At 41.7% G+C, this 13,976-nt stretch overlaps 1 protein-coding gene across 1 annotated transcript in view; it reads right to left on the reverse strand.

Moving 5' to 3' along the window:
• The window catches only part of LOC102681458, a 17,851-nt gene extending 3,881 nt beyond the window's left edge, over window positions 1-13,970 (reverse strand). The window contains exons 1-11 of the mRNA XM_031510624.1: window positions 13,904-13,970; window positions 12,341-12,535; window positions 11,792-12,019; window positions 11,255-11,721; window positions 9,925-11,165; window positions 9,022-9,239; window positions 8,829-8,924; window positions 7,999-8,142; window positions 7,164-7,520; window positions 6,899-7,082; window positions 87-6,496 (exon numbers count right to left, since the gene is read on the reverse strand). Of these exons, the coding sequence (XP_031366484.1) occupies window positions 87-6,496; window positions 6,899-7,082; window positions 7,164-7,520; window positions 7,999-8,142; window positions 8,829-8,924; window positions 9,022-9,239; window positions 9,925-11,165; window positions 11,255-11,721; window positions 11,792-12,019; window positions 12,341-12,406 (9,411 nt within the window). The 5' untranslated portion in view covers window positions 12,407-12,535; window positions 13,904-13,970. The remainder of the gene's footprint in view (window positions 1-86; window positions 6,497-6,898; window positions 7,083-7,163; window positions 7,521-7,998; window positions 8,143-8,828; window positions 8,925-9,021; window positions 9,240-9,924; window positions 11,166-11,254; window positions 11,722-11,791; window positions 12,020-12,340; window positions 12,536-13,903) is intronic.
• Between the last annotated feature and the right edge of the window lie 6 nt (window positions 13,971-13,976).

Here is a 13,976-nt window from a genome sequence, read left to right on the forward strand (position 1 = left end):
TGATAGAGCTGTTTGTAGACATTGGCCTGTCAGCAGTAAGGACCGACAAAGTCGACAAGTGATTCTGACAACTGACGTCTACTGACCTCCCTCTCCGTTTTGGGAGATCCGCCTGTCTTTGCCTTGCCGCTCCTACTTTCCACATATTCTCGTTCCGTTTTCTCTTCGCCCTCGAATCGACGGATACAACTGGCCACCAAAGAGAATCGTTTCTTTAACGTTCCACCCTGATCCACCCCTCTGTCACAGCCTGTACTCGCTCTGCGATTCACTTTCGTGCGTTTATCGCTCGACCGCTTCACTTTTACGATTTCTGTTTTAAGATCTGTCTTGTTTTGCTCCTTTTTACCAGACTTGTTTATTTCAAGTTTTTCGTTTAATTTAGCAGACTTATCTTTGACGATATTTGTGTCATTTTTTATAAATACTACAGATTTTTTAATGGAACAAGTTTTAGAAATAATATTTTTTTTAGATACATTTTTGGTATTATCGTGTAATTTATTTGTTTTTTGCAATTGTTGATTCTTCAGATCAACGTTATCATCTCTCAAAGTATCATCTTCTTCGGACGATGCATTATCCGAATTATCAATTTTTTTATCTTTCTCCAATTGTTCCTCCTCTTCTTCGGAGAAAGAATCTCTCACGTGATCTTCGTTAGAATCCTCTTGGCTCTCGTTATCAGTGATATATTCATTTTCAGAATTCTCGAATTCGGAATCGGATATTTTCGCCTTTATCGCGTTAATCGTTTCTTGTAGCATAATTTCGGCATCGGTCAGCTCCTCCGTACTGTCCAACGTACGATCTGACTGCTCTTTTTCCGATATACATTCCGATTCAATGATGCTCTCCAAGTCTGAGGCGGAAGTTTCGTTATCTGAAACTTCTTCCAGCTCGTATTCTTCGCTCGAAGTCGTATCATTTAAATCCACTTCCTCGGATACCATCGGATCTCCCTTAGCAGACTCGTTCACGACTACCTCCTTGTCATTTTTCTCCGATACCATCGCGGGTTTCGTTTTTTCTCCCGTGCCTTTCTCATCCCCGGAAGTTCTCGTCCGAGCTGCTTCAGTTTTTACGGCCACCGTCTTTCCGCCATTTAAATTTCCCTCGACTTTATCGGAATCCATTTTTTGCCCGGCTCCAATCTTCGAAGCATTTCCAGCTGAACTACTTTTTCTCCATGCTTGTTGGGTAATCGATGGTTTCGTCGAAGCTCTAGTTAACCCGTCACCGGATACCGTTCTCCAAGATTGCCACGAAGTTTCACCAGTCTGTCGTGGAAGTCGACGTGTTGCCGTGAACACGGGGATCCTCGAGAGGAAGGAAGATTTCAACGTGTTCTTCCCTTTTAAATTTTTCTCATCCGCTATTTCGTTACTTCTATCAGCGGCTAATTGCGCGGGCATGATCGATCTCTTAATTTGTTCGCAACCTTTCGATAAAGTATTCATAATTGTCGATCTCTTTTCCGTTATCACCTTCTCTGTCGGAGGTTTAAGATTCTTTGAAATTTGCTTTTGTCTAAGCGGCAATGATCTCGTTCTGTTCGTTACCTCGTTCGAAGAAATATTTCTCGCGATCTTCGTAGTAGTTTTTGGAGGACTTTTTCTCGACGATTTTTGATTCGACAATGTCGATCTTCGAGTTATCTCGATCGCGGTTTCCTTCGCCTTTGCTATCGTCGCGCCTTTCGGGCTGACTTTTCCGAAATTTCTTCTCGGTATGCCGGTAGGTTTTTTCACTACTTTCACTGGAGACCTCCTTCTGCCGATCTTTTTCGCAGGAGATTTGGATCTCTCCTTCACGGTACCTCTCGAAGTAACCGCTTTATCAACTTCATTTGCATCCGTTTCATTATTTTCGACGTCCACCGCGCTTTCTCCCGAAATCGTCACGATCTCGCGTGTCTCGCTTTCTGTTCGCAATTTCCTCGATCCCTCGATCGGCTCCCCTTCCGATCGACTTTCTACCACTTTTATTGGCGCACAATCGTTCACCGCTATCATAGGGCATTCGCTTATTTTGATCTCTATAACGTCGGCTGCTCCTGTATGTGCTTCATTAATACCATTTACGTTCGAGCACGCGACAATTGCTTGGCTGGAATCAATACCCGAATCGAATCCCGTTAAATTTACCGACGAGTCTTCGCAGATCGTATCCGAGACGACGTATATTTCAGGATTTTCCTTCGATCGTTTTATTTCGACCCCATTTCCCCCAATTTCGTTCCAACTTGGAGGATATAAATCGGCCGCGTTATTGTTCGAATCTTTTTCTATACTTTTATCATCGTCGCGGGAAGATTCGTTAAGGATTCCAGGCACGTTATCGGCCAAATAAGTTTCGTTCAGATTCGACTCGATACCTCCTTCGATCGAGTTTGACGCGTTATGCGAGATATTAGAAGCGACGAACGGTATGTCGTTAGTATCCGTGGAATTTGCCTCGTTAAAGGCCGATCCGTTCAAAGTAAGCGAGCTCGACGAGGAACCGGAAATAGAAGGGTCAGAGATAGTTACAATCGTCGATTCGGTATTCGTGAATGCTTCACAAGGTTCGTTCGCGTCCACGTTGCCAGATGTCGAGGGGGAGAGCACGGATCGAATCTCTCCATCTACGTTTTTCCCTATCTCCGAATCGATCCTTTTTATCGATTTATTCGAATTATCCTGGATTTCTATATCAGTTTTTGTTTCTAGAAGAAGAAGAGAAGTATCTTTTTCTATGTCGTTTACTTTCGCGGGAGACGCAGTGTTATCTTTTGGTTCTGGTTTCGATCGAATGTTAATTTGCTTGCAAGTTTTTTCTTTAGAATCGACACACTTACTTGCAGAAGTTAGCGGTGAGGTATCGATTTTGTCGTTGGGGACGTGGCATGCGACGGAGATAGGCTGCTCCACTTTTTCAGATACATGCAACGCGTTTTCAGAAGTTTCGTGGACGATCGTTGTGGGCTTGTTAAGGATCTCTGGAGTTTTGGACTCTTGGGATTTGGGTTTGTGACCGTTGCCAGATTCCTCGAAAGTATCTGGTGAATTAGTTTTGCGATTTTCTTCGGGGATAATATTTAAATCTGAAGAAGATTTAGGAATAGGAATTCGATCTTTCGAAACTTCTTGAATAACAGTTTTGGAATCTTTAGATACTTCGTTTGGTGCAGATTTAGAATCATTTGATATGTTAGAATCTGTGGAAATATCAGGATTTTTTTCATTAACGATCATTAATTTTAAATCTGAAGAATCTTCTTGAGTATAAATTTTTAAATCTTCGGATATTTCATTTGGGAGAGATTTGGAATCATTCGAAGTTTCAGAAACTACTTCAAGATTTTTGGAAATATCAGAATTCTTTTCAGGAATAGCTAACTTTGAATCCGAAGAATTTTCAGAAAAAATTTTGGAATCTTCAAGTACCTCGTTTGGAATAGATCTAGAATCTCTCGAAGTTTCAGAAATTGTAATTTTTGAATCTTTGGGAATATCAGAGTCTGAAGGAATCTCACGTGTAAGAGTTTTCGAAATTTCTTCAACAACAATTTTAGAATCCGCGGATATTTCAGTGGAAATAATTTCAGGGATTGTAGTTTTAGAATCTAAAGGAATATTAGACGTAATATTCGAATTCTCAGGAACAGGTTGAATAGAAATTTCCAAATTTTCTGATTCTTCGCGCGTAACAATATTAGAATCCATTGAAATATTGGGAACAGAGGATTCGATATCTGGAGGGATTCCATCAACTTTGGAATCTATAGGAGTTACAACGATCTTAGAATCTACAGAAATTTCCTGAGCTATTTCAAGACCTTTTGAAGAATCTGGACTAATAGATCTAGATCCTTCGGCTATCTCTTTCAAAATCTCGTGTCTGATATTTCCACAATCTTCAGAAACATTTTTAATTAAATTATCGGGCTCCTCGGAAATTTTCTGCGGATCGATTCGAGAATTTTTCAAAGCTGGGCCAACAGAGACTCTACCGTCTACTAAATTAGGACTTTCTTCAAGGGTGCAAACCTTGGGAGGCACATTCGTCGAATTAGTATGATTATTATCAAGCGATTTACGTCCCAAAATAGCCGCACTCTCCGCAGAGGGTCGATTGTCAACTACCAAACTGGCATCAATTAATTTCACACGGTTATCATCGCCAGCTCGAGCCCCAATAGTGGTCGAGCGCATTTGCATGTCGGATGATTCACTGACAGACGTCCCCGAGTCACGTACGAACGAGGATGACGTCTCGCTCGATAATGATTGTGCGCCAATGGCCTCGTTCAGTCTTATCGGACTATCAATGGTGAGTGATTCGTTTTTCAAAGATGCATTGTTAAGCCTAGAACCTCTCGTGCCGTTCGAGTTATCCGTTTCCTTCGACGACGATCGCTCGTCGTCAATCGCATGAATTTCAGAATTCGCTTCGAGATGATATTTATGAGATGAATTCTCGATATCTAATGACGATGCCCTCGAAACTTCGTTTATTGAGCGTCGAGAGTGTTCAGAATTAGGTGCTTTTTCACTTGTGTTAGTATCCGCAATTTCCGGGGAACGTTTCTGAGAACTTACGTGTTCTATCGATGTTTCCGTTTTCCGCAACGATTTCTCTTCTTCTAGGACCCGATTCCTGTTAAATTCTGCCTCCATTTCCCCCCCTTCTGCGTTAGTCAATTTAACGTTGTTATCGTTTTTCTCGTTTCTACGTACCGTTTCGATCTCTTGCAATTTTTCGATGTCAGCCGCCGTTGTTTCCCCGAATTCCGTTACGAGTTTCCCTGAATTTTCCACGCTTCGAGGTGCACTTTCATCTTCGATCGATCCTCCATCAACGGAAGTTCGAAGAGGCGAAGAGTTTTGATTTTTTCCCGATTCGGAATCAACCACGCTCGATTTCTTCGACGACAACATTTGCATCGCCGATATGAAAGGACCCAGTAATTGCTCCGGCAACGATTTCATAGCAGATAACAACGCCTCTACCTGCGTCTCTTTGCCTTTCTGCGGAGCTTCCGGGAAGACGGTCTCGAAACTTTGATCCGTGAAACCATTTTCAGCTGTCGTAATTATCGTCGATCGAGATCCCCCGATCACCTTGTTCGATTCTGCCTTCGTATCCTTCTCTCCACGCTTTAATTTATTCGATTCGTTCGTTTCTTTGCTCGCCGTTTCGATATTCCCCGAAATCCTCTCGTTTTTCTCCTCGAAGGAATTTTCAACAGCCTTAATTAATTCTGCGGAGATCTCCCTCCGAGAGAGATCCAAGCCATCTCGTTCCATCGTTTCGTTTATTAAATCAGGCCGTTCGATTCCATCGGTTTGCGGTTGATCTCGAGTAGATTCCTCCAACATCCGAGATATACTTTCCGGCAAATCGTGGCCCGATACGTTGCACGGCAAAGGGATACTCGGTATTCCCACCAAAGAGGAATCTTTATCTACTTGTAACGGCCTTTGATGAAGATCAGAGGAAGCCTTCTGGGATGGCGGCTCGTTCTTCTTCGAGAACGGCGAGGAAGCTTTATCTATTTCTACGCCGCTTTGCTCGGACCTCTTTCGGCAGGTCGTTTCGCTTTCTTTAATGCGAGAACCAATCGGTTCTTCGCCCTTCTCTTGGGCTACTTTCGAACTCATCTTTACCGTTTTCTTTACATTCTCTTTCGATCTGGTTACATCGTTCGTTTCGCCCACTTCTGTATAAGATGATTCTTTCTCGATACCAGGGGACGAAACACTTTCCTCCTTCTTATTCTCTTTAGATTTTTCTCCCTTTATATCTTTATCGATGATCGAAATCTCTTTTTGCTCTCTATCGCTTCGATCATTCTGCCACGAATTTTCCTCCAGATCGGAAACTTCTTTTTCAATTAAACTCGTCGTAGGATTATTAATGCTTTTATCGTGGTCTTCGGTTACAATAGGTGAAATAATATTTTTAATCATCATCATTGGCTCGGTTTGATGGATCTCGTACGAGATATTATTTTTGTCGTCGCGAGAAATTTCGTCTTTGATCGTTTTATCTCTCGTATCCTCCTCCAATTCTTCGACTTGTTTTTCTCCAATCAAATTTCGTATCTCGGAATCATTATTTTTATCGTGTTTTTCGATCGGTGTATTTTGAATCGTTAATTTAGTTTCGTCCTCATTCGCTCGTTTCATCGATCCCTCGTTCTCCATTGTTTTAACTGTGTTGGCTACATCTTGTGCGTCCCTTGGGACCAGATTTTTATCGATTAGAACTGTTCGATCGTCATTGTTAACTTGATACAGATTATCAGGCTTATTACCGAGCGTGTTCAGGGGGTCTTTTTCGTGTTGCCAGTTATCGGTTAGCTGTCTGAGGGCTGCCAGTTGCTTTTGAAAGTCGGCCTGCAACGCGACGAAATTTTCTACGATTGGTGACATTACCTGCTTCCTCGCTTCCGTGTCCGTACCCACGCGGGTAATCTGTTCGGAACCGCTCGTTTCACCACCGACCGCATCTGAAACCATTCACCTCGATGATCGTGAACTAACAACCGTTTTAAAAGAAAATGGATTTGCGCATATTATAATGAAAAATGTATATTCATTTTACAAATGTCGAGTCGATTGCTGGTCGACGTATGCACATATTAATTTTTGGTAGTAAGTAAATGTATTCGCGAACAAACTTGCGAACTTTTACTTGTAAATCGTGCGATTTACATGTAGATTGTGTGTACAAATGCATACATAATGTAATGAGAGTAGTAGAGAATTTTTACTTACTTACGAATAAATTACATTACATCGATTATTAAAATTTTTGTTTTGTTTAGAGTTTCTAAAAATTGTAGATGTTTTTTTTTTTAACAATGTTTTGTTAAATGCTTTTTATAAAATTGTTAATTTGATTTACCGACCTTCCCGCGGTGCAGCCTCGTCGTTTTCCACCCCAACCGGAGGACCCCAGATCCTCATCAAGAACGGCTTGAGCTGATTTTTTTGCAGCTCGAACAAAGCCGCATCCTCGGCACCGGCGTTATTTTCCAACGCTTTCACCACTTCCATCATCGTGAAATTCCCTTTCTTCATAATTTCCTCGCACTTTTGAAATTATCATACGTATTATCATTTTTAATTTTCTTCTTATATACAATTTATTGAAACTATTCTCAAAATCCTCACTTTTAGCTGTCTACGTTGAGCGGCCATCGCGACAGCCTTCCAAACATCCCCTTTCGTAACTCTCAAGGCCTCTTTCGCCTCCACGCCGGAAAGCATCCCAATATTATTCTCTTTCATCTCCCTTCCTTGAGTGGTAACCAGAACTTGCACGGTTTCCACCAAGTGGGGCCATTGGGTCTTCAACCAGTCGATGGGGTTGCTCGCCCCCTGAGACAAAGCCACCTGGACGTCGTCGGTGGAGTAACCATGTTTCTCAGCCTCCCTCAAAATCTCTACGATCTCCAAGCCTTGTCTGGTCAACGTTGAAACACCTTGTGAACTTGGTCCAGCTTCGAGGTATCTGGGCTGGCTCGGTTCCTGGAACGAGGATTCCAAACGATTCAATTAAAAATGATAAAAAAAAAAAAGAAATGAATCGGAACAGAAGGCACAACAAAATCGTTAAAACAATCGTAGAAAGGTCTCATCGCCGTAAGATGCACCTTCTCTATAAATAATTAACAAAATGTTATACAGGCTTAAGAACTAATCTAAGAACGATCTAACCAACACGAGAATTATTTATTTTCGATTGGATTAATGATCACACACAGTCGCAGATAAATTTGAGAATAGAAAATATCGTTTTATTAATGATGACGAATGATTTTTTTAGAATTTCGTTGGAGCGAAACAGGTATATATATATATACGATAAATGCCCCTGTAAATGTAAACCTGCCTAAACGTTCACACCGAGGCTACGGTGAACTGCCACAATCGTGTTAAAATTTTATATAGGAGATTAGATCGGATTAGAAACCAACAGTTCTCGAGGGATATCTGTCAAGTTTACCCTGGAACGATAATAAAGGTGAGTGGAGTCGATGGAATTTCTTCGCGTACGATCCCTGCTGGGCCCGATCAACTGTTGGAGATACGACTGATCCTGGATCGTTCGTGGATACAAATCTGGGCTGTTCGCGTATCCGGTTTGTTCCTGAAACAAACGCTCAGCATCCTTCTTTTTATTAAAAGGAATTCACGTTCACGTAAGTATAATAATTCCTTTGACAGAATCAGGAAATTAAAATTTTTGGAAAACTTTTAATAATCACTGGAGCTAGAGAATGCGTCAAAATTATATAAAATGTCCTCTTACTTATGAAAGATAATAAAATTATAGAGGATTAGAGGATTCGTTCCTGAAATGAGAGTACTCGATTCGATTCACTTTTCGAACAATCAATATTTGAATTACAAAATTTCAGAATCAGGAAATTAAAATTTTTGGAAAACTTTTAATAATCACTGGAGCTAGAGAATGCGTCAAAATTATATAAAATATCCTGTTACTTATGAAAGATAATAAGATCATAGAAGATTAGAGGATTCGTTCCTAAAATGAGAATACTCGATTCATTTTTCGAACAATCAACAAATATTTGAATTACAAAATTTCAGAATCAGGAAATTAAAATTTTTGGAAAACTTTTAATAATTATTAAAGCTAGAGAATGCATCAAAATTATATAAAATATCCTGTTACTTATGAAAGATAATAAGATCATAGAAGATTAGAGGATTCGTTCCTAAAATGAGAATACTCGATTCATTTTTCGAACAATCAACAAATATTTGAATTACAAAATTTCGCGGATCTACGTAATCAATCTTTCGTTTTACCTCTCCATCGCTTTCCTCATAATACAATAATCCCTTCGAAGCGGATGCAGCTCTCACGAATCCGCCACTTCCTCTCGATGGAAGGTAGTCGTAGGTCTGAAAAGCATATATATCGTACATTCCTCGTTTCGTATATTTTCTTTATTCGTGGCAACGTTCTATAATCCAAATAAACGGAACGTTTTTCCCTTACTTGAGTGGAAATGCTCTGAGGAGGTGGGGAGGTTCCGGTGGAAACCGAATGGCTTTTTGAAATTTTCCCGAGCATGGGTCGTTTAATTGGCTCCACCTCGTTTATTTTCGTGCTTGTTATCGACGAATCGTTCGTTATCAATGCCGATTCATTTTTCAAAGAAGATTCAGCCATCGGTTTGTCCGTGACTTTCGACGAATCTTCAAACATCGCGATATCTGTAAATTCAAACAATCATATCATATGGGTGTGTTAGTTTGGAATTTTTTTTACACGTGATTCGATGTGAATCAATAGAAAACTTTATTCTTGTATTTTTGAAATGACAAACGGTATTTGGAAATACGAATGGCCAAGGTGTACACACGTTTAATTCTTTTATGACTTGTATTTAATAAAAAAAATTAAAATAAAAAAAATCGACGTGTTCAAGATTCACAAAAAGAAATAATTCAACAACGATTTTTGGATGGAAAGAACATCAGCCAAATGCACGCTCATGCTTGAAACTAGCTCCATTTGAATGAATAATAATCGCATCAGACATGATTAAAAAAAAGAAAAAAGTAAGTTAATAAATGAAGAAGATGAAAGAGAAAGAACTTTATTTCAAACACGACTATGCATTTGGTTTCCACTGATCGTGTACGAAACAAATTTGCATGTCTCTTTATTATTCATCCAAGGATATACATCGACAGGGAACAATCGTGTAATTCTAGTTCATCTGTTTTTCTTCGGGTTTCGTAAAAAAAAAAAAAAAAAAATAAAGACAAAGAAACAGAGAAATAATGGGGATCGAGGAGGAGAGGAGAAACATTCAAAAAGACAACAGGTACAATAATTTTAATCACTGATTCGATTTGGTACCAAAGGAAAAGCTGATTTTTCGCCTTGCTCTACCTTTGCTCTTTGTGGAGACACTGTCCCCGCTCTCTTCGCTGTTCGAAATCTTTAACAGGCTGATCCGTTTCTCGAGATCTGGACTAGGATTGCTGACGTTGCTGGCCGACTCATTTTTGGGAATCTCGCTCAAATCGCTTGGAACATCTTCCGTATTCTCTTCCGTGCTAGGCGGCAACGCGCTGCTTTTAGTTTTGCAACAAACAACGCACACCCGATCCTTTATATTGTTTATAAAAGTGCAATGTTCGCAAGCCCATTCCTCTTTAGGGATCTCCATCGTCGTGTTTCTTTCATTTGCGTCTTTGGACGAATTTCGTTGATCCAGCTTCGTCGTTGCTCCACTCTTTTCTTCTTTTCCTACCGATGGCGTCCTTTCCAGACGTTTAATTCGTTCATTCTCCATCCTCTTTGCACCCTCCTCGCTTCGTTTCTCCGTTTCAACGAAACGACCAACTTCTCGAGCCTCCTCCTGGTTCCTACTCATGGGTCGTGGCTCGTCGTTTTCGCGAATTTTTCTGGGGACTCCCTCTCGAGACGGGGTCCTTCTCACGTTCTCACGGGACGAAGCTCGTCTCAATCTCTCCATCTCCTCGGACGAAGTTTGTTTTCTCAACAAAGGTTCTCGTTTCGTGGCCACGTTTCGATCTTGCGAGGATTCGCGACTTGGAAGATTTCTCGCGGCGCGTGGTGCGTTCTCTTCGACATCTCTAATCGATCTCGCATCATCGATCATTCCTTCCGTTCCCTGGATCTTCTTGGGGAACGAGTCTCTGGAAGGAGTTTTTCTCATTTGTGTATCGCTGTCGATGGAGGATCTTCGAGAATCTCTACGAGAAGATCTTTCGAGGTTGTCCAAATTCACGATGTCTCTTCTCACGGAGGAGGCTCTTCTAGGAATCACCTCGTCGTCCCTTCGCCGTGGAACCATCATTTCTGATCTCTCGAAATGATCGTCAGAGGAGCTGGTCACTCTGGATCGTGTCTGCACGCTGGATCTTCTATCCGACGAGTCGTCGTCGGTGCTCCGTTTTCGACGATAGCTGCCATTCTGAACGCGATCCAATCGTGAATCCACCCTGGAAAGTCTTCGTTCATCTTGCTCGTACCGTCTTCGCGAATTTAAACTGTTTTTCTGGAATTCGTCGTAGCCCTTAGGCGACATTGGATACCGTTTCACCGATTGATTCTCGGACCATTGATCCTCCGTACTGGTAACTCTTTCCTCTGACATTAGTCTTCTGAAAAAAAAAAAAAAAATATCGAATCATTAAAACAATGGATATAAAAATTTAAAAGTTTCAAAACAGATATTATATTCAAGACTCACTCGCGACGATTCCTGTTCAACAAGTTCCTATCATCCTCGTGATAACTCCTTTGCCTCGCGCTCCTGGACACGCTTCCACGCCTGGTTCCTCTCGAGCTCTTGGAGAGCCTGTCATCGAAATCCGACTCTCCGGAATCTTCGGAGCTTGCATCGGACGGCGAGCCTTGGGATCTTCTCGATCTCGACCTCGAGGCCAACGACTTTCTAGATTTCAGACTAGGGGACGGCGAGGCTGCTCTCGACCTTCTGCTCGATTTCACGCTTCTTGCCGGGCTGTGAGGCCTGGACAGGGTACCCGGATAATGCGGCGGGAGCATCTGTGATGGAGGATATCCCATGGGATAGGCCCACATAGCCGGATGGTTCAGGCTCATCGTCGAACCGCCCATGCCCATGTCCCATTGAGGATTCGGTGGATACCACATTATTGGCATTCCTCCAGGACCGAGATGGGCCATTGATTGAGCCTGCAAGGTAAGTATTATTCGTCGAGTTTTTATTTCCATCTATCAAAGAATCAAAAGGTTAAACGATTACCTGATGCATTCCAGGATTCCACATATGAGGCGATGATAAATCGCAAACGCTGGCCGATTGCATCATGGATCTGGGCGGGGGAGGTGGTGGTATCGGAGGTGCGAGTTTCGGATTGGTCACACTCAACGGCCTTGCGCTCACCGCGTCTCTCGAAATGTCGGAAGAAGTGTGCCTCCTTCTGTTCGCATCCTGCGCTCTCATCGCCTCCTGGTATTTCCTATACCTCTCCTAAACGTTCATACGTATGTTAAACGATTCTCTCTCTTTCGCTTTGTCTATCCTTCATTTTACACATTCGTTTCCTATTCTATATCGTGTCGATATCGAAGGCCATCTTCGTGAAATGGTATATTTCAACGAACGAGGACACGGTGAACGTTTAAACTATCGATTATCCATCCTCGTCATTCACGATGAATAGTAGAAACTCTTCGAATTGTTCGATAATTTTACGGTATGGTATATAGTAAATCGTGTATTCGATGAATAATTAATCGAGTTTAACTTAAAGAACGTGTAAAATGTTCATCGATCGTACGAAATGCTTACCTGTAGAGTGGACATTTTGTCGGTGCTCGATCCTGCTCCATCGGTAGTGATATTCATAGATTGCATGGATTTCGACACGGTTTTCGTATCTAACGTGGCTGACAGGGGCCTGGTCGTGTTTGGAAGTGTCCGCTTCAAACTGCCAACTCTCTCGATCAAGAGATTCGTCGATCCCTGGTTTTGCGTCGATTTAGCCTAAGCGCGAAACCTGAACTTTATTACATCGCTCGTGCCATCGTTCGGGAACGTTGTTCGTGTTTTCTTCGTGGAGAAATGTTTCGCTCTTTCTTTTTTATCGTGGATGGAGGAAAGAGAGAGAAAAAAAAGAAAAAAAAAAAAATACCCGAGACAAATAAAAAGATGGCGCGTGCTCGCGATGGTCGAAGACAGAGGCGCTAAAATTAAATTGCGGCGAGGCTAAATCGATGATAAACAAAGCGTTAGTGGAGAATAAAATAAAATCGATGGTGTTCTTGACTCGTCTTGACTCGAGAGCACTGGTTGCAAACTTAAAATAAAAGTGACGTGTGAATTATTGAAATCGATCGATCAAAATAAGGCACGACTGCGTTGCTGTAAGCTGAAAAATGATGAACTGTGTGCGCATGTTTAGTGGACAAAAAATTTTATATATATGTATAATGATAATAGCAGTAACGGATACGGGAAATGCGAAACGGTGCGTGATGATCGAGTCGAATCACCGTTGTTCACCGTGCTCTGCCATATTCACCAATTCGTGCTTCACCGAGTTCGAGGCACGAAAGCACGCACGAATCTGCGCGAGATTCGTCTTTTTTTTTTTTTTCCTTTTTTCTTTTTTCCCGCCGTTACTTTTATCAGACAGAGTGAAAGAGTGAACGGGTTCAGTGAATACGGCAGTAGTGTTTTTGCGGTAACGTGGTGTATTAAGAAGAAACAACGTCAATATACAATGGATAAAATCTCTATAAAATCTCTCCCTCTCCAATTGGAGAACAACAACATCTTATAGACTAATTTTAAAGCTCGGCTTTAAGCGGGGCGCGATTAACAATCTTCACGTTGCCTCGGTGTGAGACTTTCTCTTTTATAAAAATCAAAGTAATCTAATTCGTGGTGTAATAACAACGTGTAACAACAACAACAAGCAACAACATTCATACTCCCGTATATATATATATATATATATATATATATATAACAAAAAATATTAATCGAGAAGAAAAATTCGAATTTTCGAGTCATCGGAGACGAAGTTGCGATCAAGTTCACCGCGTTACAATGTTACAACGTTCGAAACGTGAACAATTTCCAGGAATAATATCAGTTCCTCGTCGAATACTAACTACAGGAAATGAAGCGAGGGGGAGGAGCAACGCGATTGCGGGAACAATGACCAAAGAATAGGTTCACGATCCTCGCAACTTGGTTTCCGTCGATCCCGATGGTATCCCGATGTTGTCGGGCAATCCCTGAACAGATCTCTCTGGAAAGGGGGGGAGTCCTAACACCTAAGGGGTCGTCAGCCTGCAAGAAAATTGACGGGGAGGGATGAAAGCTTCAGGCCAGATTGCATCCTACCTGAGCGTTCTTGCGGTTCCGCCTAGGTGGCGGTACGGGCGGCGGGCTGGAAAAATTCTCCCCTTTTGGCGGC

This window comes from Apis dorsata, unplaced genomic scaffold (genome assembly GCF_000469605.1).
Source record: "Apis dorsata unplaced genomic scaffold, Apis dorsata 1.3 scaffold_248, whole genome shotgun sequence".
NCBI lineage: Eukaryota > Metazoa > Arthropoda > Insecta > Hymenoptera > Apidae > Apis > Apis dorsata.